The 27224-nt window shown below is 40.0% G+C and overlaps 1 protein-coding gene and 1 long non-coding RNA gene across 11 annotated transcripts in view; one reads left to right on the forward strand and one right to left on the reverse strand.

The window, feature by feature from the left end:
- Positions 1-10233, forward strand: part of LOC118534914 (uncharacterized) — a 107617-nt gene extending 97384 nt beyond the window's left edge. For 2 of the 3 annotated variants that reach the window (XR_004916957.2, XR_004916959.2), the window contains exons 2-3: positions 5770-6012; positions 8668-10233. This is a non-coding gene — a long non-coding RNA (uncharacterized LOC118534914). Of the gene's footprint in view, positions 1-5769; positions 6013-8284 lie in introns of all 3 variants that reach the window. The other variant, XR_004916958.2, reaches the window with a different exon arrangement.
- SERTM1 (serine rich and transmembrane domain containing 1) lies at positions 2827-27074 on the reverse strand. 8 transcript variants are annotated; one of them, XM_036091015.2, is made up of 4 exons: positions 25611-26128; positions 24539-24600; positions 5762-5798; positions 2827-5575 (listed from the first exon to the last, which is right to left on the reverse strand). In XM_036091015.2, the coding sequence occupies exon 4, from the start codon at positions 5388-5390 to the stop codon at positions 5067-5069; it is 324 nt and encodes a 107-aa protein (XP_035946908.1). In that variant the 5' UTR covers positions 5391-5575; positions 5762-5798; positions 24539-24600; positions 25611-26128; the 3' UTR covers positions 2827-5066. The 8 variants fall into 8 exon arrangements, with proteins under 8 accessions (XP_035946908.1, XP_035946904.1, XP_035946906.1 ...); XM_036091008.2 differs by lacking the exon at positions 25611-26128 and adding an exon at positions 26349-27074 and having other exon boundaries at positions 5396-5575; positions 24539-24596; XM_036091010.2 differs by having other exon boundaries at positions 5396-5575; positions 24539-24596; positions 25611-26134.
- Positions 27075-27224: the final 150 nt, after the last annotated feature.

Consider the following 27224-nt stretch of genomic DNA (forward strand, 5'->3'; position numbering starts at 1 on the left):
TTTAAATGCTTTAATGCTTTAACTTTGCTCCAATATTAGAGTTTTATTGGAACATTAGTCACACATCATGTTGAAAATACTGGAAAAAGAGTTACCATGGACTGAAAATGATTGAAAGAGTGTAGCAAGGGCCAAATGGGGACAAGTAAGGAGAGGAGAGGAGAGGAGGGGGAATGGGAGGTAGGTGTGTGTGTGTGTGTGTGTGTGTGTAAGAGACGGAGAGATGGAGGGAGGGAAGAAGGGAGGTGAGTGTGTGGTGGAGGAGGAGAGGAAGAGAGTTGCATGCTAACACTAATTCTAAGCTAAGACCGTTTCCATGGCTAGAAGATGAACAGATATGATATTTGTAGCAGGGAGAACAACTCTCCACCCACTCCCATATTCCACCCAGGTTGGATCTGAATAGGGCTTTTTGTCCATCTCTAGCCTATCTTCCACAAAACAGCTAGAGTAATATTTCTTAAACATAAATTCAATTATTTAATGGCTCTGCTTAAAATCCTCTGTGGATTCCCACTGCACTCAGAATAAAACCCAAACTCTTACTATAACCTACCAAGCCCTACATAATCCGTCCCTGCGCACCTCTAACTCCGTTCTCTGCACCACAACACTCTGACGTCTCTACTCCCATAAGCTGAGACCTTTCTTGCCCAGACCTTTGTACATGCTACTCCTTTTGAGAGAATATTCTTCCCAACACACTTCAAAAAGGCCCTCCCCAACCACCCTGTCTTAGGTGACTTTGCCTTGTTGTCTATCGTTTCACCCTTTTATTCTCTTCATAGTGCTAATTTTAAGTGTAATTATGCATCTTGTTTGTTCATTTGTTTTGTGTCTTTTTCACTAGATTGTAAGCTTCATGAGGGCAGGAACCATATCTGCTTGCTATGTCTAGTGACAAGGGACTTAGGTCTCCTTACGGTGTTCAGGGTGGAGAAGACCCTACTTCAGAATGGATCTTAACAGAGATAAGAAAAGCAGTCAGTGCTTGCAGTGGTTTGATGAGGTCTTCATATAGTCAGATGTGACTAGGGGAGGGGGTCAGTGAGCTCTGTTGCAATAAAAAGGAGTATTACTAGTAATTGTCTCTTTAAAAAGGTGTGTAGGCACAGTTTTGAAGTAGAAGGATGAGCATGGGGGAACTACTGTACTCTGCTTGCCACTGAAAGCAGGGTTAAATTGAGGTAAATGGACTTTGAAAATTGAGGTGTGGTCTCTAAACATTGAACACTGTTGTTCAATGGGAGGGCTATATGTGTGTGGAAGAAAGTGTATGTGTGTGAGTTTCTGCATGTATGAGTCTGTGTACACGAACACAGACACATGGGGGATTTAAGAGCTGCCCACTGGATAACCAGAAGAAAGAGAAGCACAATTGTTCTCTCACAGATGGAGAGATTCTGAAGAGAGCTGACCTAGGAGACTCTGAGCTTCCCCCACAGCCTCCCCTCCAGTACCCATGCACACTCACCCCCTCCACACACACCCTTTGAGCATTCTATCCTGAGGAACTCAGGCTCTGGGAAATGCAGTACTGAAGGCTTGGGTCTGTATGTTCTATCAACTGGGATGGATCCTAGAGGACTTTCTAAAGCAGAGTGAGACCTGGCATTGACTTGAAGTGGCAGCCTCTCCAACAGGGAAAGGCAGACTTCAGGCAGAGTCAATTCTAGAAACTGGCAGTTCTCCCTGAAAATGTTGTTTTTTTTTTTTTTTTTTCCCCAAGATTTTATTTATTTATTTATTTATTTGAGAGAGACCATGAGTGAGCAGGGGGAGAGCAGAAGGGGGAGGGAGAGGGAGGAGTGGAAAGAATCTCAAGTAGACTCCATGCTGAGCATGGAGCCCAACACTGGGCTCAATCTCACGACCTTGAGATCATGACCTGAGCTGAAGCCAAAAGTCAGAGGCTTAACCGACTGAGCCACCCAGGTGCCCCAAGAATGATTCATTTTTTAGTCGTGCTACTGTTTTGTTTGGATTGTGAGAATAGTCTGGTATACTAATACAGTGTAAAATATTTTCTCTCATTTTATAAATCCCTCAGTTAGCCCCCAGTCCTCATCCGTTATATGCACATGGTCTTATGAAAGTGGTGTTGTGGGGAAGAAGGGATGCAACCTTCCTCATGTCCTTATTATACTGAGCCCAGTATGAAAGCAGCAGTTTTCCACTTAGAAGGGGGCCTGAAGTTCAGACCCTTGCAGGAAAGTGAGTAGTTTTGGGGTGGGGGTGCTGTGAGCTGTGCATGGACGGGGAACTTAGCTTGGAGAAACAGCAGTTGCTTAGGCAGTGGATGAGAGGTAAGACCTCTTGTCTCCACAAATACACTGGAGCAATATATGTGACCCTTCCTTTGCCACCATGTGTCCCACTGATCACGAGCATCACCCAGAGTCCTTGTTACAAATACCAGTTCTCTGGCTCCACTCCTCACGTCTGGGCTGTGGCCTGGGAACCAGGATATTTTCCAAACATCCAAGTGAATCTTCTGATCAGGGAAGTGTGGAACTCAGTGCCCCAAGGCTAGGGGACTCTTGCAGGGGTGGAGGGAGGCTGACATTGGGGTCACTCATTATTGACCCTGCTTCAGAGAGGATGTGTAGAAAAAGAGTGGTGGAAAAGCCTTCCTAGGAGAGAAGACTGTGTACCACCTCACTGAAAACAGTAAGAGAAGAACCAGGCTTTCAATGGGCTCTACTTCTTTATTTATAAACCAGTCTTCCAACCTTTCTGAACTTCTTAGACAACACCAATTCATCTCAAATTGTATAATCTGCTATCCTGGCAAAACTGACAAGTCCTAATTTTCATTCATGAATGTTGGTTCTAATTACTTTACTTAACCTGGAGAGCAAGAACCATTGCAGCAGTGGGGGTGGGCAGGGGTAGGCCTGCAGATTTTTTTAAAAAGCAGTTTTACTTTCAGAAGGATAGAGTATAAAGTTACCCCTTAAAACAGATCATACTGAGATTGTCCTATTGTATGGCAAACTTGCTCCTTTATTATTATTTTTTAAATCACTGTATCCATATCCTTTCTTCCCCAATAACCAAAGTAGCACAAAATTAATCAAAAAGCAAAAGTGATAACACAAGTGCCTCTGTAATCCTGTAGCTTTCACACAACTTTTAATTGGGAGTGTGTGAAAAAATATATATACATTAGTACACACACATACACACACATATTGAGAGACTGCTGATAATGATCTAAAATAGTGGAGTTCTTCTAGTCCAACATTTACACTACATATAACACTGCAACATACTGCCATGCTTTAAGTGGCAGCAGAGGCAAATTTTTCACTAATTACACATTTTAGGACAGCAACTCTGTGCAGGTCTTACAGTGTCTGGGGACATTTTTGATATAAATAGGTCAATGTGGTCTGATTTAAGTGAAGCTTATGGATTAAAAAAAAAAAAAAAAGGAAAGAAACCTTCAGATCCTCATTACCAGTCCTCATCATCTCTCTTAGCATTTTAGAATGACAAATATATACCTTGTAAAAATGGTCGATTCTTTATCCCATTTGAGTTACTAAAGGGTATCGCCTGCACAGTCAATCCAAAGCATGTACTGAAGCTCCACTATTTAAGACTAGAAAATGTTTTGAACAAGAAATGATCCAGTTGCCATGGGAAGACAGAGCATGTTGATGCGGCGGGCTCCGTAGGCTGACGAAGTTCAGTGTTTATGCTGTGGGCCATTTGTTTTTAAAATTAAATTAAAATTCTTACTCTGAAGAAGCTGTAGTTTATTTGCTTTGTTTTGTTTTTAGGGGGAGCTTGATTTCTTCCATATTCCAAGTCTGTGCTCACATGTATGCCTCATTTCATGGACAAAGCCCCCAAGTTCAGTGCTTGGGTGACCACAGTATCGTGGCTCCCAGGATCACTAAGCTCCCAGCAGCGACATAACTTGAATGTCTACAATTTTTAATAAAAACCCACATCCTGGAATTCTAATGCAAAGTATTATGTTAACATAGAACAACTAATTATCAGAGACCTGTAACATTCATGGAGTATATAATAACATATATATTAGTAATTCAGTCACTTACGTTTTGCAACCTAATGTGAGTGAGCAAACATCTGACATCTGGGAGCCTTAACAGAATTCGCTAAAATTATAAGACTATGAAACTGAATAAAGGAACATGCTTAACATGACTGCTAGGAGTTATTACTGCAGAAAAGAGAACTAAGTGACTATTTTCCATATGCTTCATTTCCACTAATGGAAAGTATAAATATAAAATAAAAACTTCTTGCTGTCTCTTAGGGTGTGTCGCTTAGTAACAGCAATTATCACAAAGAATTCTACAACAGTAGGGGTATTATGACTATAACGTAGATAGAAAAAAAAACCCAAGAGGCAAAAATACATTACAGACTGCATCATAACACATATTTGTCTTGCTATTAAAAGTTAAACTCTTCCAAAACTTCTCCATGATGACTTAATTCATCAATTAATATGATTTTCATTTGTTAAAGTGAAAATAAAACATTTAGCATATTTTGCCTCCGGTTTTAGGAATGTTATACATTAAATCTAAATTGACTTTTTTTTTAATTTGGCATTTCCACTTTATCTTTTAAATATGGAGAATATCTTCTGAGTAGCTCAGACTTAATTTTGCCAGTTTCTGCTAGCTCAGTTGGTTTCACGGTTTTGTAAGAGAAATGAAGTACAAGAGTCCATATCCAGCACCCACTGTGAGGCAACCTCAGATAAGTTCTGCCTCAGGTGTCCCACAGAGTGAAATGAACTGATCCACCTTGAAGAGGTCTGCTCCGATTTGTCAGGTGGTTTGTGTGAAATTCTGCCCCTTGAGGTTTGCACACATTTCTCTGAGTCAGCATCAACTCCTACATTCACAAATGAAAAGCATCATGAATGGAACAAGAAATGAGGGGTGAAGGAGGAGAAACAGGTCTAATTGGTTGCAAAAGAAAGGGGTTATTTCTTTCATGAAGCAGCTGGTTCATGTGACACTTCCTGCAAGGGAAAACCTAGGGTGCTGCAGCATTCAGGAATTCTTCCATCTTCTTCATGAGGAAAGGTTTGAGAAAGTGGACCTTTGAGAGGAAATACTACAGACTTCCAAATTGGTGAAAGAACTTCCAGCATCGCTTGGATACTCCGGGTAGGAGGAACTGGAGGAGATGATATTTTTGAGCCTCTGGAGGGCAATTATTAAAAGCAGAAGCAGAAATGCTAAAAGGCTGAGGAATATGGACACATAGATGTAGACATTTGACAGGTGGCCTGAGGAAGGGTCCACTGATGTGGACAGGGATGTGGGAAATAGCTCAAGGAAAGTTCCATTCTCCACGTTACCCGAAAATACAGATGAAGAGTCAGGTTCAGACATCTTTATGGAGGGTCAAAGAATGCACAAGTATGTTAAAAGTCAGTTTCACACAGGGGTTAAAAAGGACAGAATCAGCATTTTTTTTTTTTTTTATGATAGCATCAGCAAAGATTGTAGGCAGTTAAATCAGCACAACAAAACTTCTTGGTTTTCAAAGGCAGCAGGGGATCAGGTGTCCATTGGCACTGCAAAAACAAACAAACAAACAACAAAAAAACAGCTGAGTGCATTATTCGCAAAATAACACATTTAAGTCTCATTTCTAGTTTTCACTTCAAGAAGGGAAGGGAACGGAATTACTTCTCCAGAAATAGATAATGTTTATATCATTATATTACAAATGATGATATAAAAATGAACTTTTATTTTACCTCCACAGTACCTAAGGTGCCAGGATTCTCCAAGGAACTAAAATAAATAAAAAGGAAAATACAATTTTGATGTGCTCCATCTGCTGTGATTTCAACAGATGCTCCAAGTAGATGCTCTGAGAATAGGACCCAAAAAGTCAGCGCCAAACCTCCCTTCTCCAGAAAATTAACTCTGCGCACCTCCAGCCCACTAGCACCTTCCCAGCCAGTATTTATCTCTAACCACACTTTTGAAGAATCACGCCGCACATGTAAGTTTGCTTTTTGTTGAACATTTATAATTCAATTTGTTTACAAAAATTCATTTTCTTGAAATGTGGGGCCATTTCTTCATGTTTCTTCTTTTCGATCTACCTGTGTACCTTGTTCTGCATACTTTAGTACTGAACAAAAAACTTCAGATTAATTTAGAAGAAAAAAGGTTGGATTCCTTTTGAATGGTAGAAAGTACAAGGTTTGCTGTCATGAGATGTAGTTTTGAAGGAGGCCTGAATTCCCCTTTACCTTTGGGATGTTGGGCAAATGGCCTACATTATTCTGAGTTTCACTTTCCTCATCTGTGAAATGTATAGCACTTGCCCCATCCCCTCTCTGTGTTATTCAGGGATCAAGAAAATAGGCATGGAAGCACTTTGTGAATTGTAAAGGGTTGGGCCAAAATAAGGTTATGGTGTGTGTATGTGTGTTAATGGGTGTGGAGAAGGAATAATTTTCTCTCAGCCAGGAGGCAAAGAATGCTCTTCACCATATTCTCCCTCCTAACGTGGTCCCTGTGAGGAACACCAGAAGCAAAGCAGACTGACAGGCAGGTAGCAAGCGGGATACCACATGATTCCCCAGGCTCCAAGTGTGGGTGCAGTGTGTCTCAGACACCCTCTCCTCCATCACTGGAAAAGTCACAGCCAGTTTCTGCCTGGGCCTCCAGCCCACTAAGTCCACATGGGGGCGAGGAATGCAGCCTGAGGGAGGATGATCCCTCTGGGCGGATGACTCTTCAAGTCCAGAAAAGATGCTCTTCCTAGCTCTTTATGGCATTCAATCCGTTTGTTGTAAAATTTTGTATCTCCTTATGTCAGATGTAGTAAAATGCTAATGTGAAAAGATCCACTCTGCCCCTGGCTTTCCCTTTTCCTAAACTCTGCCCTGCATTTTACCTTGAAAACTTGCCTTTCCCTTCTGTTCTCCAGATCTAATTAAGTGGCTGATTCTTTGAGGGGCTGACACTGGCCGCTGTGGTCTGAGCTGAGCAGCATTAATGATCCCTGGGAAGGAGGGGACACTTCTGAGATGGCTGTCCCTGCTGGGTGTCATGCAGGCTAATGATCTTAGTGAATTCCTCTGAGTAGGCCACATACAGTGTCTTAGTAGTTCCTAAAATAATTTGACTCCTACTCCTCATTATGCTTTGCTTGGTGATTTTAATTCCATTAGGCTGCTACAGGCTCCTAACGATCCTTAAAAAAAAGAGAGAGAGAATCACAGTGGGACTCAAATGTGTCACACTGATTTGGCAATCCCTTGCCTTTTTATAGCATGTAAATGTCTCAGCCATTCATCTTTGGGGAAAATAGAGTTTCAGAGGCAGCATGATGTATAGGAGAGAAAACTAGGATGGAAACCTTATGGGCTGAATAGAAAGAAATATTCTTTATTCTGGAAAGACCTCCTAAGTCTAGCTGAGGAAACTGAGAGACAAAGAAGCTAACTGATTTGACAAAAGAAATATCTCATTAGAAGATAGCCCAGGACTTTGGGCTTCTGCTCATCCTAACTCCTTGTACCATCTGGTCTCAATTTTCCTATCATTTGAGTAGTAAGGATTTTACATCCTCTTTTCCTAGCATGGGTGAAGAAGGGACTGTGCATTTTGTGTGTTCCTCACAGCTCCTTGGTAGAGCAGGAATTACTATTCTCACTTGAGGAAACTGAGCCACAAAGACATGATTTACTCAGGGTACACAGCTAGACAGTGACAGAGGAGGGACTAGACTCCACGCCTGAACTGTGTTCTTAGTTTTCTCAACTGTAATGGGAAGAGGAAAATTATGAAGACTTGCGTCATTAGTTCCTATCTGCTACTTACTCTGGGCTAGCTCACAGTTTAGTCTTGATTTTTCAGTCTTCCCATTTATGCAATAACATTTACCTTTCCTACCTCGCTAAGAGGTCCTGACCTAGGCTATAAGAACATTTCCATAAGCATCCTTAGAAAATTATAAAAGGCCATCCCAGTAGACAGTTCCTTCCGAACGCTTAGAAAGGCTAGAGGAACTTTCCAAGTCTCTGCTAGTCCTACAGTTCTGGCATGTGCAGGTCACAGATTCAGCTGGAATTGGATTCACTACCCAAATCTGTCATTTTCTGGGGGTGGGGCTGGAGGCACAGACAGTGTCACGAGAGTATCAGCAATTTAGTGGCAGAACTCACAACTGGCTACCAGACGCCTTGTTAAAACAAAGGCATTTCTTTACATGTAAATATTCCAAGAATACTTTTCACATCCTGAGGATCTCCTTCTTTCAGACAAAAGGCCCACTGTTGAGCCTCAGTGGTCTATGGAAATGAGACTTAAGAAGATTTGGGGAAAGCATCTGATGTTCCAAGTGGTCTTGGAAGAATGGTGGAAATGAACAAATGAAAGCTCATGTCATTATTTGACATTTCTCAGTTAAATATTTTCTTCTTTAAATATTCTCCTCCCAGTATTTCAGATTTAATATCATTTCCAGAATATGTTGTAATTTTAAATGACAGATACGCAAATTTCATTTCACTGTTCTACTTTGAAACAACAGAATATATGCACTGTTAGAGATCATTTTAATTTGATGGCATTGATTCTCACTTTCTTACTGAATTTTTAAAAACTGATAAATCCTCTTTCTCTCTGCTGAACGTTTTGACAGTCTGTATAATGTTCAGGATGAGGCCAGTTGTACGTGTTCGGGACTTGTGACCATGTGAATGAGGCCAAAAATGGCGCTGTGAAAATGAAATCAAACAAGTATGTTTCAAGATAATGCTTCTTGGGCTGTTTCTCCAAACAGATTAGGTTTAAAGAAAAGAAGAGAGAGACTTCATCTTAAATGCATAGCCTTGACCTGTGTCAGGGCAGCACTAGAGTACTGCCATTTCGATGGCACCTAAAACCACGTGGGCATGATGACGCTTTTTTCTGAGCCATCCTCAGAAAGTGATTTTTGAGAAAGGAAAATGAGACAGCTGGATCACAACATTATAAATGAGGATCTGTGTAAATGTTTTGGTTCACGGTCAGCTGCTTTCCCTTTGTCTCTTGGAATAAAAACCTGTGCTGGGAAGAAATCTACAAAAGGCAGTCACCACTGAAGTGAGGAAGAGTGGACATGGAAGGTCTCCATGAGCCCAGTGAGGTGGGGAGATGAAGAGACAGTTTAGAGGCAAACCTGGGGGTCTCTGATTCCACGACACTCAGCACCATGCCTGAGAATGGAAGCTTTCCTTCCCATGGGGTGATGATGAGAATTGTGAAGTTTTAGAAGAACAAAAGCATACTCTCTGACGTACACCTTCATGCCTGGTAAAAGGAAAAAGAGCTGACAGACCCCATCTCTGAGTCTGCTCACACAGGCACTGCAAGACCTCTGGTGGCCAGTGTGTGCGTGCGGCCTATGCCATGGCTTTGTCGTCTATAAAATAATGGTGTATAAAACTAAGCCTACAGTCAGCGTCAAATCTGGCACAGCAATTTCTGACTTTCTGACCTTTATTCAAATACGTGTCTATGTGAATAACAACTATCTGAAAGGTTTTTTTGTTGTGGAAAACTGGGATAAGCCGCTTTGTTGCCTTGTGCCCTGGCTGTTAGGATGTCGAATCAACATTTTATCATTATCAAGTCCTGCTGTCATTCTCCAAAAGGCTGTCCTCCCAAACCATTAGTAATGATTTGACAGATAAAGTATTAATATGACATGGTAAAATGCTTGTTTCTGTCTACAAATATAAAATTTGATATTATAATGATATATTGGATCTCTTTCTCTGTAGGGCACGTAGAAATTACCATTTCCAAAATCTAGTAGGGACCTTATCACATTTAAGCAAAGCTGTTTTTAGTTCTACTTAGAAAATAGTATGCTTTATATGAGATCTCAAGCTACTCCTTTACCATTTACACAATTATCTTCTCTCTTTAATGCTTTTTCTTTGGCTGATGAGAGAAGGTTGGTGCTGACATACATACTTCCCACAATTTCTAAATGTAAATTGTCACTTGCAGTCAATGGCAAACACTTACCCATTGGGCTTGCAATAATGAAAATAAAGTTTATTATCTTATGTGCTATCCTTATTCAAAGATGATTCAGCCATCCATGTATTTGAAAACTGCTCTTACTTATCAGTATAATGTTTTAGGAGAGTAGAATTGTATGTGAATTCTGTTTCTGATTCCCTGTAACAGTCCAATAAAAAATAAAATCAAGTAAGGAAATAAACTGAGTCTGTCTGTTATTAAATATTGAATTGAGTACCATCTTATGAGAAGAAATGCAGAAGATGAAGAGTCTGAATAATACACTGGAAGTCGTGGATCTAAACTGGATAATGTAAGACAAAAAATTAAAATTAGCACTTCTCTTTACCCACTGTTCAAATGAATGATCAGAAAATAAATTCAGAGTTTTTTCATTGTATTTTGGTGAAAATTTTAAAAATGACAAAGTAATAGCTTAGTATCAGCTAAAAAATTATCTTAAAATATTTTAAAAATCCATTTCTAGGATAGGTCATTACGTTGCTTTGGATTCAGACCAGTCTCCTATATCTTTCTACCCCCGTGATGACTTTTGTCTATCTGGATTACCCTCAGGCCCAGTAAAAGATTTCCTTAGCAAAATAACTAAATTATACTCAGAATGCTTTTATGCTAGATCAATTACTTGGTCTTAATTCTTTAAAAATTAGTTATCCACATAAGCTATAATTCACAAAATATTCAGAATATTCCTTTCTTAATACACAAAATGGTGTACTGAGTGAAGTTAAAAAAAGTCTCAAACACAAGAAAGTATTTCAAAAGGGGATATGAAAATGACTGGCCATCCATCTTGTACAACCTCAAATGTAACTGTAGATATAACCTCCCTTGCATTTATATATCACTGCTTTTCTGGAAAAATCAAAGTATTAGTCTTAATAAATTTGTGTTACATTTATATTCAATGTGAAGATTTTATGTCCAAAACACTGCCTTAGGAAGGATAATTATTTAAGAATGACACTGTTTTAGAATAAGATAATTTAAATGGATGATGTTCTGTTTAAAAAACAGGTCAAATACAAAGCCAGGTGTAGGCACAGCATTTTCATGATTCTTTTATGATGTTTAGAAAAGACCAGGAAGGGCTCTGTCCTACCTTTTGGGGATATTGGACCCCTCTTGGCTAACACTATGAGTCTAAATCAAAATGAGAAAAGTATCAACCTGAGGGTTGAAGGAAACAGGAGCTGTTTAAGAAGCAGCAGAACAATAAAAATCTCTTTTAGGGAGCGGGAGAAAAGGTCACTGGTTTAAACACTTCCTTTAAAGAAAAAGCAAATAGCCAGAGAAATAATGACTTGAAGAACATAGGCAAGGTCAAAATGAATCAGTGTGGAAGAAAGAAGGTAAGAAGCAAGACTGGCCTTTCAAGATGTTACAGTATTTTTAGTAAGGGCTTTCAGGTCATTTCTCTCCCTCCACTCGAATCTGATCATTTCCAGTATGTTACAAGTGTAGTAAGAAAAACATTTGTTATTCTTGGAGCAGCTAGAATTGGTTAAATCATAGCACTAGTATACAAAAAATCTTACTTATTTTTAATAAGGCTAGACACATTTTTTAAAAATTCTCATTAAACCATGCTCTGGTAGAAGAATGGAATGGTGTTTTCTCCTTTTCCATTGTCTCTCATTCTCCCTCTGCAGTTAAAATAATTTATATTCAATATACTTTTTGTCTAATCAGAAACTGCTCATAGAGTATGACACTGGGAAAGATTTTGTTCTTATAAACTTAATTTTGTGATTACTACAATTTTCTTTAAACCTTTACATGTAGACCACTAGGTATCTCTAGTCTACTCTCAGGTGCCAGGGAACTTTGGATTCCTCTAAAACTGCTGTAAGAGAACAGGGTAGAGCCCGGAAATTTGGTTTCTCAGCAGCCATTTGATGAAGTCCACTCTAAATCTAAGCAGATTCCTCAGAAGTGGGCAGCCATGGGCCACGACGCCATTCACTATAATCAGAGGAAAACATGATATTGTATTACTCCCTAACAATACTTTGTTTTCTACTGCTACCTCCCTCTTTAAATATATTCCTCAGTTCATAGCTTATTGTCATGATTGATTCCTCTTTATCTTGATTCCTCATTCCATTTTCTTCTGTCTCCTATAGGCACCCAAGCTAATGTGTTTAATGAGGACCTTTCTGTTTGCATGTTTCTATGAATGCCTGTTACTGTTTTGTATACATTTTCTTATAAATTCTCCTCATCTCATAAACTTTCAATTTATAAGAATGGATATACAGTAAATATTTCATTCACTCCATAAATTAAACCCTAAGCTTCATCTCTACTTAAAATATCTTGATAGTTGAGGCAGCGGGGAGAGGAATATAAATTATATAATGTATCCAATTCTCTATTTTTGCACACAGGAATATGCCAAAGACTAATAGCCATCCTCTATCCATAAAATCACATGTACAGGTACAGTTTGAAAAAAAATAGTGATGACATAGGTTGTCTGAAAAGAACTTCAGTATTAGCAATTAATTAAGCAAGCTACTATTCATATCTATCTTTATTGACAACTACAGTCATGTATTTGTTTCAAATAAGGTGCTTTATAGTCTGTTCCTTAAGAATAGATTGGAATATCACAAATGTATATAAATGTTTTAGGTCTTGCATTTTAAGTCTCCAGCTCACAGAGTCTTCTATGTGATGACATTTTTAATCAAGGCACAGCATTTACTTGAATTAATGAACCATTGTCCCTCATAATATAACTACAAATAGAACCTTAGTTGATTACATAGTGTGTGAATTGCCCATCCCTTCTGGATATTAGCCCAGTGTTTAGCATAATATATACATATGAATTTTGCTAAATAAGTTCTCTCGTTTTTCCAGTCCTCAATGGCTAACAGTCAAAGTATGATGATGCTTTCCACAGTAAAACGGATATTTAAAAAGAATGATTAGTAATTGGCAGCTTACACAGGCTGTGTTGGATACATTCAGTTTTGGCCATATTACATGATTTAGGAGTCAGATGAATACTAAGAAAAAGAATTAGAAGGCAGATTTCAAGATCTAATGCAATGCAAGATTCTTGGGCCAATTAAAGGAAAAAACAGCTTTGTTATAAAGGACAATATTAAGACAACTGGGGAAATTTAAATATACATTACACATTAAATAACTGTATTATGTAAATATTAAATTCCCTAAGTTTGATATAGGAGAATGTTATTTTTAGGAAATGCATCTTGAACTTTGTAGCCATAAAGTGTTATGTCAGCAACTAACATTCAAATGTTTCAGCCAAAAAAAACAGTACACACATTTACATACGTATACAGAAAGATGATAAAGCAAATATGTCAAAATGTTAACAATTGGTTACTCTGGTTAAAGAATATATAGGTGTCTGTTGTTATTATTCTTGCAACTTTTCAGTAGATTTGGAATTTCTCAACATATAAGTTGGGGAAAAAATGACTTATCCCCAAGGATGTTAAGAAAATATGCTTGGGTGCTTGGGTGGTGCAGTCAGTTAAATGTCTGACTCTTGGTTTTGGCTCAGGTCATGATCTCAGGGTCGTGAGATTGAGCCCTGCATTGGGCTCTGTGCTCAGTGTGGAGTCTGCTTAAGACTCTCTCTTTCTCTCTCTCTGCCCCCATGCACACACTCTCTCTCAAATACATAAATAAATAAATCTAAAAAAAAGAAAAGAAAATATGCTTGGCATAATATGCAGTAAATCAGCTAAAATGTTGGAAGCTTCTAAAGAAACACAATGATAGAAGCCTGATTCTTCAAAGGAATCTTTCCAACAGCACTGGAAAAGCTCAACTATTTGCTGCTACCATCAGCTCATTATGCCCACTAAGCCATGGGTACCAGAGGTGAAGCATGAGAGGATGAGTTAGAGGAAGTTTAATATATCCAGGAAACTGGATCCATGGTTGTGGGAGATGCTACCTAAAGACCAGGAATGGTGACTCACTAGCCAGCCTTACTCATGACTTCACTGCTGCTATCACCCACTGGTCTGAATCTCAATATGGACCTCCAGAATCATGGAATCCAATTATGTTCATCTTATATCATCAGTCATCTTCAGAAGTGGCCATGGGCATCTGTCCTATAGTGGAAATACCCAAAGATAAGGACTTTGGAGACATCTTGGGTCAAGAGAGAATAGTTTTCTTTTTGTTTTTGTTTTTAATTGAGATATAATTGACATATAACATTATATTAGTTTCAGATTAAATAGGTTCTGATAGCAATTTCAATTTGTGAGGCGGGACTAGGAGCCATTCTCTACACCAACAAGCAATTCTAGGAACACTAGCTGAGTGTTCTACAATTCAACTCAAATCTAACACTATCTATTGGGAGATAGCATCAGATGCCACAGGTTGAGGGTTCAATCCTACAAGACCCTGCCTCTCAACATACACACTTCAGACACCAATCCTAAGCCCCAGGTTGTTACCTGTGTTTCTGACTGGGGATAAATCAAAGGTTCCCAAGCCCCTCTCCTCCAGTTCAATTAATTTGCTAGAGCAGCTCACAGAACTCAGAGAAACATCTTACTTATTAGGTTATCAGTATATTATAAAAGGATATAACTCAGGAATATCCAGACAGAGGAGATGCATAAGGCAAGCTATGGGAAAAGGGCACGGAGATTCCATGCTAAGTGTGTCGCTCTCCCACCATGTCCATGTGTTGGCCTACCCAGAAGCTCTCTGAACCCTGTCTTTTTGGGTTTTTATTAATGTTTCATTACATAGACATAATTGATTAAATCATCAATCACTGGAGATTGATTCAACCTCCTTCCCTTCTCTCCTCCCCTTCCTGTTGAACTTAAATTTCCAACCCTCTAATCACAAGGTGGGTTCCTCTAACAATGAGCCCCCACCATTAGGTGTGGTTCAAAGTCACCTCATTAACATAACAAAAGACACATTGTGCCATTCATCAGGCAGGAAATTCCTAGGATGCCAAAAACAGAGAGGAAGACGGAATATATATTTATTATAAATCACAGTTATCACACAGGTGCACAATATAATGATTTGATATTTGTGTATATTGCAAAATGATCACCACAATAAGTCTAGTTAATATCTATCACCTCACATAGTTAAAATTTTTTTCTTGTGATTTGAAATTTTAAGATCTACTCTCTTAGCAACTTTCAAATAAATAATACAGTATTATTGACTACAGTCACCATGCTGTACACTATATCCCCATGACTTACTTAGTATGTAACTGGAAGTTTGTACTTTTTAAACACCTTCACATATTTCACCCAGGCCCTCATCACCGGCTTCCAGCAACCACTGGTCTGTTCCCTATATCTGACTTCAGGTTTGTTTTGTTTTGTTTAGATTCCACATATAAGTGAGATCCTATGGTATTTGTATTTCTCTGACTTATTTTGTCTAGCATAATGCCCTCAGGCACACGAGTAGTTTTCTAACAGAACAAATCAGTTGGACTCCAGGGAAGCCCAGTGGGAGCCCACAGTAGTCAGTGAGGCCCAGATTCTACACGCGGACTGCAGGAAACAATGGCAGCAAATAAACTAAAGTATAAGTGGGAGACTATTTAGGCAGCAAGTGTCAAACAGGCTTCAAACAGTAAGTTCCGCACATCAAAGAACTTACAGTCCTTTACATCTCTTAAACCAGCAGCCACCTCCCTGATCATCCTGGTTTGGGTGAGTCCTCTAGTGTGGCAAGATGCTAAGCCTGACCACAAGAACTCTATTATAGTCCAGGGTCCGTATTTTATGAAATAGGGGCCAATGAACAATTTAGAAATTGAATCATCATGCAAAATGCAGCTACAAATGAAAAAATGGAGGACACTGATATTAATAGTGCTTTTGCCAGTCATCAACAATTATATGGCTGCAAATATAGGTAGGTACCCTAAAATGATGAGTACCAGATGAGTCAGATTTTAGACAGAGGTTACGTAAAACACCAATCCTGTAAGGAGACAAAGTGCTCTCTTACGGCTCTGAAATTACTCATCTACCAGGATTTCCAGGTACACCAGGGAGGGCAGGGGACAGAACAGGACATTATGTCCTTCATCAGGAAAGCATATTCCCATGTGGGATTTCCCATGGTCCTGCTAATTCTTGGTGTGAATCAAATAGCAGAGCTTGCCTTAATGCTCTCTATCTCTCTCTTTTTCTGTTTGTTTGTCTCTCTCTCTCAGGCGATACAGTAAACTCAAAAGTCTGGCTAACAAAGAGAATGTCTACATGTTCCTTGTAACATGGAACAAAATGATATGGCAGGCTATCAAGTGTGGGAGGAAACCAAGTCCTCAGCAGCTTGTTGTCATTTTAGATAACAACTCAAGACGAGAATCTGTCAAAGACAAAAGGGAAGCAATAAACAAGTGTAGGCTCAAATTCTCCCAGAATGTGGTAAACTTAAAAATGTAAGGAGGTGGGGGTGCCTGGGTAGCTCAGTGGGTTAAGCGTCTGACTCTTGGTTTCAGCTCAGATCATGATCTCAGAGTCATGAGATCAAGCCCCACGTCAGTCTGGCCCTGTGCTCAGTGGGGAGTCTGCTTGAGATTCTTGCTTCCCCTTCTCCTCCTCCCCCCCATACACTCCCCCTCCCTCCCTCTCTCTCTCTAAAATAAAATAAATAGAATCTATTAAAAAATATAAGGAGGTGAAATTGAGAAATAATTAGGAATTACTTATAGTAAACAGACTACTGAAATAGTTATATATTCTTTTAAAAATATAAATAAATATAGTTTTATTCAAGGAAACCATGAGTATCTCTTATATGAGATTTAACTGACTTTGTCCTTTATCAGAGTGGAGCTCTCTACCTTACCCTTAAGGTTGTCGGCTCTGTGTTTTTTATTCACTTAGCTTTGGTCAGAAACACATGTTCACATGTCACCCACTACTCTTATATCTAGTCTTTAATTCTCTTTTATTTTAACGGTGTGGGCTGGGATGTAGGGGCCATATCATGCCAGAAAAGTTGTGGGAAGTAGAGGGGAAAGAAAGGTGACAGGAGCATCCCCACATCATTGTGGAATGGTAATATCTTCAGAATGTGATAGGCAGTAGTATGCCCAGGATGTTATGTAGGAGAAAGAATGTCCAGCACAACAGTTTGGGGAAACAGTAGTTAACAACATGAACGACAGTAGCCAGTATTTATTAAATAAAAGCATATACTAGTTTTGTATGTGTGTTCATGTGTACACATGGTGCATGTGTATTTTCTCTAATCTTCACAGCTCTTTAAGGTAGTTATTATTTTTCTTTAACAGATCTTTCTTTAATAGATGAGAAAATTAAGGATCAGAGAATTTAAAAGCTTACTCCACGGTCGTCCAGCCACTTAGAGGCAGGACTGGAATTCAAATCTATATCCCTATGTCTCCAAATGCTCTATGTTCATTACGTTCCTTCTCTCCAGGGAGCCTGAGGGTAAAAGAGGGATAATTTCAAGACTTGTGGTCATTCATGCTGTTTGCGTGTTTCTGCTGTTCCTTCTTCTTCCAGGCATGTTGTAGGATTACATGTTCCCATCCCCTCTGAATTTAGGGTGGCCAGATGACTTGTTTTGGCCAGTGAAATTTGGGAAAAGTGACATGTCACTTCTGGGTAGAAAATGTAAGACCCAGTGTGAAATTTGCCACGTCCCTCACCTCTGCTGCAATAATTGTGTAAGTATAGGGCAGCTTCAGTACCAGGTGAACTGGGTGAGCACCTTCACCCCTTGCTGGAAACAATGAATGCACTTGTTGTTTTAAGCCTAATCTACCTTCTACTGCCTGACATAAAATCTTACTGTACGATGACAGCAGAGGTTATGCTGGGTATTCAAGAAATTGACTATAAAGAAGTCAAATTCTGAATAAACCTGAATTGTCTATGTAATATATTGAAACCCCCTTATGGCACTGTGAGAAAAAGAGGGTTGTAGAGGATGTTTTGGTTAGCTTTAATTTCATGCAAGAGTGAGGTTTAAAGGGATGAGAATTAGCTACTGGTACAGCCAAAAACAAATTCCCTAACAAGCTGGGGCATGATGAGGTGCTACATGTAAGGACAGTCCTGACCAGCTGTCACTTAAACATACACAAATGGCTTCAAGTGGGAATAGGTGAGAGATAGTAAAGCTATATTAAGACTAACTTGTTACTCCTAATGGGAAAAAACAAGTAATTATACAATTAATGGGACAGTGGTATTGCCTTTGGTTACGAAAAACTGTATCTTTTTGTGCATTCATTTATTCATTCAATAAATATTTGTTAACTATGTATAGGAAGGTGATAAAAAATCACTATTACATGCAAGAGTCTATTGCACATACACTTTTTATAGTGACCATCTTGAGTAAGAAATCTGAAAGACCTTTCCTTATATTATCTGTGCTATATGTTCCTTTTAATCTGGCCACATGCTACTTTTCCAGTCTCATTTTTTTCCCATTGTTCCAAAGATTGATGGTCCAAGCAAATCAAATTTTTCTCGATTTCCCAAAGTTTTTTTTTTTAAATATGTATGCTTAATCCTTATATTTGTACATGTCTTCTCCCTAATTCCACCCAAAACCCAATTTGTTCATTCTTCAAGACTCTACTCAAACTTTCTGTCCTCTGTCTCATCTATTTATTCACTCATAACACAAATCCCCACCCACTTTCTCTATGCAAATTTCTGGCTCCTTTCTCTGCATTCTCATAATAATTTCTGTACCTTTTTACACTAGCATCTCTCACATTTTATTATACTTACTATATTTGTTTACCTGTTGGCCTAAAGCTTTGATGGACTATGAAATTCTAAAACAGAGGACTACCATTTCACTCATCTTTATAACCATGAACCAGCACGGTGTCTTATACAAAGATGTTCAATAAGCATTTGTTGGATTGTTTCATGAATAAAAGAGTAAAGGAATGAAGAAATTTGAAGCTTCTTGGAGAGGTATTCCATATTTGTTCTACTTTGGGATGCACAATAATTATTGAATGAATGAATAAATGATCTCATATAAAATCATATCAATTACTCAAAGGATAAGTACTCAGTATTAAAGAATCATGATGAACATACCCTAAATTTTATAAGTATTTTAGTTATGGCAATAAAATTTATAGTTTCAGATTCCAGAGCAAACTCTGAGCATACTTTTTATCAAGCAACTGTGTCTTTCAACAAAAATTTTATTTAGTCAAGTATCCACTGGGATAACCAAGGAAAGGATGGAGGGATCCACTATAAATATTGAAATTCATTACTGTGAACATAGCTGAGGAGTTGTTGCAAACGTATTTTGAAGAGCACAACAAAAATCATAAGAGTTTACCATAGTCAATGAAGACCTGACTAGATGTGAAACAGAATACATTGTTTTTTGTTTTTTAAGATTTTATTTATTTATTTATTTGAGAGAGAGAGGGAGAGAGAGACTGCAAGCGGGGTAAGGAGAGGGACAAGCAGACTCCGTGCTGAGCCCAGAGCCTGACACGGGGCTCAATCTCAGGACCCTGAGATCATGACCTGAGCCTGAATCAAGAGTTGGATGCTCAACTGACTGAGCCACCCAGGCAACCCAGAATTTGTTGTTTTTAATTTAAATTGTTCTTTAAGTTAAACTTCATGATAATCCCTCCTTTGAAAATTACTAAGTCCCTTATAATCACAATCCTTGGCACTGTGCTCATCTGTAGAGATAAAAAGGGTCAAGGACAATACTGCTTTCCAATCACCACAGGCTATTATAATTTATGATATTCAGGAACATTCTATGCCATGGTACTCTAATGTTAGTCACTCTATCTCGAGGATTAACTCACCCTCCCCTCCAAAGAAACTGAAACAGAATGAAACAAAATTCAATAGAAAATCAGCATAGAAAAGGAAAATGTTTACATTTTTATAAATTTCACAATTTAATTACAAAGCCCCACACTGGAGATCATTGCTACTCAAAGTAGCCATTTGCCTCCCTCAGGAATATGTGGGTTATGAGTCCTTGTGAGATGAGGAACTTGTAAAGCACTGCTTCCTGTACCCAGAATATCTTGCTTAAAAAAAAAAAAAAAGTCAGCTAAACTACAAAGTGTGCTTAGTGCCTTATTTGATTTATATTCTGGCTCAAGTTCTGTATCTCATGGTGCGTGAGTAACTAACAGTTCAAGGGCTGGCATTAGTGAATGGACCATACTTTGAATAGCACTTCATCTAGATCATAGCCATGATGATATGAACGGTGATATCCTAAGCAGTATTGTGCTAGGAAATTAATCCAGACCTCAGCTTCTTAGAAAAATAATAAAAGGAATGAAAACACATGAGCACAAAAGAAGCAATTTTTTTTTCTTTTCATTCATTCTGGAACTGACTTAAAACATTTATCATGTATTTAAGTTATTCCTTCTTTCCCTATGGTCTCTCTCAATATTAACTTTCCACTATTAAAAAAAAATCAAAAAATACCAAAACAAAAATTAAATAAGCAATCATAAAAGGAAAACATTTTTTCATAGAATTGGGTAGCTAGAAGTCCTTAAAAACCAGGAAACTGAAGTCTCTAAAAGTTAAGTAAATTAAATTTTGAAGGTCATTGTTTATTCGCCTTCTGGAAAAGGATAGCAGAAGGCGATAGCTGTGACTAAAACCACAGATCAGGAGCTCAGGATCCTTTTCTGGCTCCAAATCCACTTTATACTCAGAGCTGAGCTGGGTGGCCAACAAGAAGAAATTAGATGAAAAACATGTTATTCGGTTTCTTTTGTTATCCAGAGGTTAATTCATCATATGAATCAAAATATGTGCCACACAGGGTCCAAATCTGAGACCAAAACTGATAAGGTTAATAGAGACAGGGGACAGAGGGAGAGATCTCAGAAACTGATTCCAGTGAAGCAGACCAACTTTGTTGACAAGAAGTCCTTTTGAAGGTCTGAGAACCTGTCAGTATTCCTCTGTCACTCTAAAAGTCACAGTGCCCTTAATCATGCACTTGATTGATGAAAATTGAGGTCAACAAGCTCACCAAGGACCTTCTCTTGAGGAATAGTTAGAATGACAGGTTGCCAAGGTATATGAAGGCCATCAAGGAGAGTATTAGTAAATATGTATTTTTTGAACTGGGTTCCATTTACAAGGGTGTTTTCAAATTGAACACATGAATCATAAATTATATACTTACGACTGTGTACTTCTCTAAAAGAATGTTAAACATCAATAAAAAATGGTTTTTTTTAAGGGCAGAAAATATCATGTGCCAGGCATATAAAAGATATTCTCGGTCATAGCGAGGAATGTCTACTACTTGTTGAATGAATTATTTGAGTGCTTCCCTTTTCATCCAAAAATGTATGGTACTGTAGGCTAACAATATTATTTATATTCTGATAATTTACCCCATGGGAAAAAATCAGACAAGTTTAAAAGGCACATGCACAAAGATGTGTTCTGTAGCTAAACATTGGAGCTACCAAGATGTCCATGAGTCAAGGATTGGTTAAATGGTAGAAGAGTCATGCAATGGACGATTCTGATATAATAAAAAAGATGACATTTTCTAATATGGAAAGATGCTGGACATGTATGGCTAAGTCAAAAAGTAAGCTTCAGAATAGTGCATAGTATGATTCCATTTTTGTAAAACAACTACTATAGCACTGCTACTACTACTAGGCACACATATACAATTTTAGAGGCATGCAAAAGAAAACTAAACTAAACAAGGTTATGCACCAAGTTAACAGTTTTTGTTAGCAGGTGATGTGGGTAGGTTTGTTTACATCCTATTTTGTGCATGTATCTGAATTTTGATACAAAGAAAATATATTGTTTTATAATCAGAAAAAAAACCAATAAAGGTGTTTTCATTAGAAAAAATAGAAATAAGGGGGTGCCTGGGTGGCTCAGTCGTTAAGCAGCTGCCTTTGGGTCAGGTCATGATCCCAGGGTCCTGGGATCCAGCCCCACATTGGGCTCCCTGCTCAGCGGGAAGCCTGCTTCTCCCTCTCCCCCTCCTCCTGCTTGTGTTCCCTCTCTCGCTGTCTCTCTCTCTGTCAAATAAATAATCTTAAAAAAAAAAAAAAAAAGAAAAAATAGAAATAAAATTTAATAAGAGCATATGTAGTGAAAATGCAACTGGTTTTTAAGCCCAGAACTCTTTCTCCTCCCCCTCTTCCTTCCCTCCCCCCATCCCCACTCCTCCTCCTCCTCCTCCTTTTTTTGTACTGCATATAGTTAACAAAACCTTTGAAATGGTTCATATATACCTCCTCTTTCAAAGTTTAAGACTGTCTGGCTGAGGGGCGCCTAGGTGGCTCAGATGGTTAAGCATCTGCCTTCAGCTCAGGTGATGATCCCAGGTAGGGTCCTGGGATTGAGCCCCTCATCGGACTCCCTGCTGGGCGGGAAGCCTGCTTCTCCCTCTACTGTTCCCACTGCTTGTGCTCTCTCTCTCTGTCAAGTAAATACATAAAATCTTAAAAAAAAAAAAAAAAAAAAGACTCTCTGGCTGAGATAAAGAAAGTCAATCTGCCCAGTAGGGCTTAACCACTCTTTGTATTATAGTTGCATTTTATGGGCTATTGTGAATGTTTTCTTTAAGAAAAGAGAAGAGTAGATCCAGCTGCTATAATCCTGGGCACAGGGAAATTGAAACTCAGTAAGAACCAAACCAGTTTAATTGACAATAGTTAATAGATTACCAGGCAGTTCTAATCAGTACCAGACTAATGTGTCAAATTAATCAGGAAAGCTGCTATTTTGGCTTTCCCTGAGGAGTGAATCTATGTGTTGAATGAATTGTCTTAATGTTTTAACTGGGGTGTAAGTCATCTTCCTGTCTTTCTGAATTTGAAACACGTTCTTAAGCCATCTTATCCTTTTGTTTCCCATCAAAAATGGTATTCAGGTCTGTTACCATAAGTTACCCTGTTTAACAAGTATTAGAGGCTTACAACTTCCATACCCTCTCACTATTGTCTATAACAATATCAAACAATCAACAATATCAACATAAGTGGCATCAACAATCAAGCTCATAATGCAAATTATAAATCTGGATTGACTGATTTCCCATATAACTTAATAGATGAGAATTTAGAAGCTAGGAACTCAGGAAATATTAATGACAGTCTATCCTATTCCTGATATGAATTCAGAGCTTTGAAATACTGTCACTGTTTTGGCCGGGTTGTGCCATTTCATGCTTAGAGATACTATAACTTGTATAGGGCTACTTGGATATTCAGAATCTCCATTTTTTGTTATTGTTGTTGCCAAAAAAACTTAGACTAAACAGTGATTATTTCCTGGTTCCAAATGTGTACAGGAGCATGGATCCTATACATTAGGAACTCCTGAAAGAGGCATTCTGTGTCTTGAGCCTGAGCAACTCAGAACACTATATACCATGGACCCATCTGCCACAAATCAGAATCAGAACTGAAGGGGTCCCAGAACTTGGCTCATTCTCCTCCTACCGTGTATCTGAAATGGTCAGTGAATGCACAGATAGACTTCCTGAGTTCTAAATCAAAGGCTGGTCCACATGTGCATGTATCATGGACTTCTGCACCTAAGCCTGTGGCTTGATTTCTCTAGGTACCTCTGTTAGCTAAAAGGAATCCTGCGAACTCATGCACTTAGTTTGAGCTTCTTCTTTATTAGGTTCCCTATTCCATTAACTACCTTAAAGGCTTTTTATTTTTCAGCTGTCATTAAGAATAATAATATATAATAATAAAAGTTAAGCCTGTGATGATTTATATTGACATAGTAATATGATAATACAATAAGCTCCACACATGTCTATTTGAAGAAAATGGCATTCTTCTGCAACACTACTTTTTGGCTTCTAGTTTCATTTAACAGATGTTTACTGAATGGCTCATGGGTGCCAAGAGCCAGACAAGCGGGACCTACCCACTGCCTGACGTCAGGGCCTTTTAGGAATGTATTTTTCCAGGTTCTTAAATTACTATTTAAAAAACCCAAATGAACAAAACACAAAAATTCAGTCATAATTTTACATTTTGCTTCTCCCTAACAACAAATTAAACATAAAATTATTTAAATAAAGTCTACAGCTTAAAAAAAAAAACCTTAAAATACAAGTGCAGGGAGAAGAGCAAGCCTAGAGAAGAAGGAATATTAGCAAATGGGTTGAGACTAGATCTGAATAGAGGCCAAATCAGAGAGTTTTGCTTGTGATGGGTTACTCTTTCATTCTTAGAATAAGTGTATGACTCCACATTACTTAATGATTAGTATGATTAATCATTCTTACCAATCAACTGTCATCCTTCATCTGCCCTGATTAAAAAAAAAAAAAACTCTTAGGAAACCTGCAAATAAATCCTCTGATGGATTTGATGCCACGTGTCATCACACCATTATTTATCTCTTAATCATAGACCTCCAATAAAATCTGTTGAATTGAAATAACAGCAGGGAAAAGGGAATGGATCTTACCTTACATGAAGCTTCTTTAATGAGAACCGTGAACTCGTGTCAAGCTCTTCAGAGCACTCTGCCTTATGTAAAGGAATCAAAAATAAATACATAAGCCAAATAATAAGCCTCAAAATCAAATCACAAAAATGTAATACCTCACCCATTTTCTGGAACTCAGTATTCTCAGAATATTTTGGAGGTTGGCAGATGGTTCTCCATCCCCACAATGCCCAGCATTTGAAGGACATGTCCTGTGGGAGTGGTGTCAGTGCAACTCAGTTACAAGGCAGACTCACTAATATACACTTCAAAAAGCAATGTGCATTAAGGGATCAACTAGGTGCTGATTATAAAGTGTGTGAGACCGTGGGGGTAGGGGCAAGATGCCTCTAAGCGAAATGAAGCATTTTAGTCACAAAATAGATTTAAGAATCTGTAGGAGATAGATTACAAATAAGCTAAAACACTCAGATTAGTGGCATACCATAAGCTAATTAAATACCTTTTTTTTTTTTTTTAAAGGAGGGTGCATTGGGCAGCAAGACTGCATTAAGAGGCAAACCTTTTTAGAAAGGAGTATCACTTATCTTGTCTTTTTTCCTGTTGATCGGCTGCTGACAATGAATCTAGAAAAATCTAAAGCAAAAAGCTCCCTAGGAGAAATATCTTGAGCGGTGGTCTCTCGGGTTGGCCCTGGGACGTAATCACCACCCATTCCGTGCCCTTTGCACCTGTACCGTGGACCCGACCAAATGCGATGGCTTTGAGAATGTCCAGAGCCATCGGATCCTACTATCCACCACAAAGAACCACCTAAGTACTTCAACACTTCCGCAAAAAATTTTCCAAAGGAAATTTAACAGGCAGAGGAAATGAAGGTTAAGAAACAGACCCTGCCTCCGGAGTCTGACACCAAACCAGCCTGGGCGGCCCCAGGCATCCAGCGGCAGAAAGCGCGGAGGTACAGCCCGCCAACCTGGTCCTTAACCAGATGTTTCCGTGAGTGAAGGGATCCTTCTGCTACCCAGAGCGGGCCACATCACACACCTCTCTCCTAAATCAGAACTCAATTTGCCCATAATCCACGCACCTCGACAGGGAAACACAGGATTCCAGTAGCTGGTGCGGTTTTCTAGTAGGTTTTTCCGGGACTCGGAAACCACCACTGGGGAACGCAAGTGTTCAGCGCCAGGTAAAAACTTCCCTGGATTTGAAGCCACTAAGATGGGTGGAAAGACTCCTGCTATCACCATTAAGCTGCAAAGCAGGCAGTGTGCGCGTGGCGAGTGCCCAGATAGGCGCAAAACAGAAATGACCGCACATACCACAAAGGCAAAAGCAAACAGAATGCACCTAGAAACACGTTCTGCAAAGTGTAGAACTGTCTACACTTGCACGGAGGAATCAATCTTTGCAACAGCGGACGCGAGGGCAAATCCTCCCGGCTCTGTGTCCGGGACTGAAGCGGGTCATCCCGGGGCCACGGGCACTGCGTAGCCCAGCGAAGTCATCCCGACCATCGGGAAAGCCGACCTGCGGAGGTTGCTGGGGGTCATAAAGGGAGGGGCCGGCCGCAAAGGGGATAGATTCAGGGGAGTCCAGAGAAGGAGCCAAACCTCTGGGAGCCGGGGAGAGTCTGGGGCGGGGGTGGGGGGGGGTGCGGCTCCGGAGGGAGTGGAAGCTCTAGAACTCGAGGCCGCCCCAGGAGAGGAGTCTGGGCGCTCCACGCAGGGGACGAGCCCTCCTCCAGAGCTCGGCACCTCGCGCGTCCCCGGCTCCCCACTCCTCTGCCTCCGCTCGAGGGAGGCTTCGGGAGCCTCTCACTGACCTGCGGGTCCGGACGCGCGGACCTCCCCGGCCGCGCTTCGGCACCCCGGGTGGGGTTTGGGCCGCGCTGAGCTCCTCGTAGGCGCCCCTGTCTCGGCGATCCGCGCCCGTGAAGCCGTCCGCGGGAATGTCGGGCTCAGCGTGCGGCGCGGGGCCGGAGCGCACTGGCGGGCAGCGGGCGCAGCTGGGGTGTGAGCCCCGGGCCGCGGAATCAGCGGGATCGTGGTCTTCCCCCCGCCCCTCTGGTCCGCACAACCAATGGCGAAGAGCCGGGCCCACTCCCCGCCGCCCCCCAGCCGCTGCTCTGGCTGGTGCTTGGCTCTAGGACAGCAGCCCCTCTCGGGCGAGGGAGGAGCTTGAGCCAGTGTTGGAAAATCTGGAGGACGAAGAGGCGTTCGCACAGGGAGCCCCATCTGGGGAAGGCAGGTGTGGTGTCGTTAACTTTTGTGTGTGGGGGGCATGGGGGTGCAGTTTCTTTGGGGACTCAGACCTCTCAGCAGGTGAAAGCATCTACTTTCTGCCAAGTTTCTTCCCCTCTTAAACATCTATTACGAGTCCCGCTCAGCCCCCACTCCAAACCTGGAGCTCCGGTCCATCACATCAAGTTCGGCTCTGAGCTGCATGAGGGCATCGCCCCATCCTCTGTTGAGCTTGGCCTCACACGTCTTTCCTTACAAGCTTTTCTCTTCTTTCCCCTCTGAATCCTCTGCCAAATCATCAGATGAAATGAATAGGATTGCAGTTCCATCACTGCCAGGGAAACGGGCAACCAAAGAAGTCCTTACTGGGTAACTGGCTTAGAGAGAGTCATAGACCTTAAAAGAACTCTGCGAAGGGAGCCTTTAACTGACAAGACTAACTTCGGTTACCAATCAGA

This window comes from Halichoerus grypus, chromosome 4, assembly GCF_964656455.1.
Source record: "Halichoerus grypus chromosome 4, mHalGry1.hap1.1, whole genome shotgun sequence".
NCBI classification, from domain to species: domain Eukaryota; kingdom Metazoa; phylum Chordata; class Mammalia; order Carnivora; family Phocidae; genus Halichoerus; species Halichoerus grypus.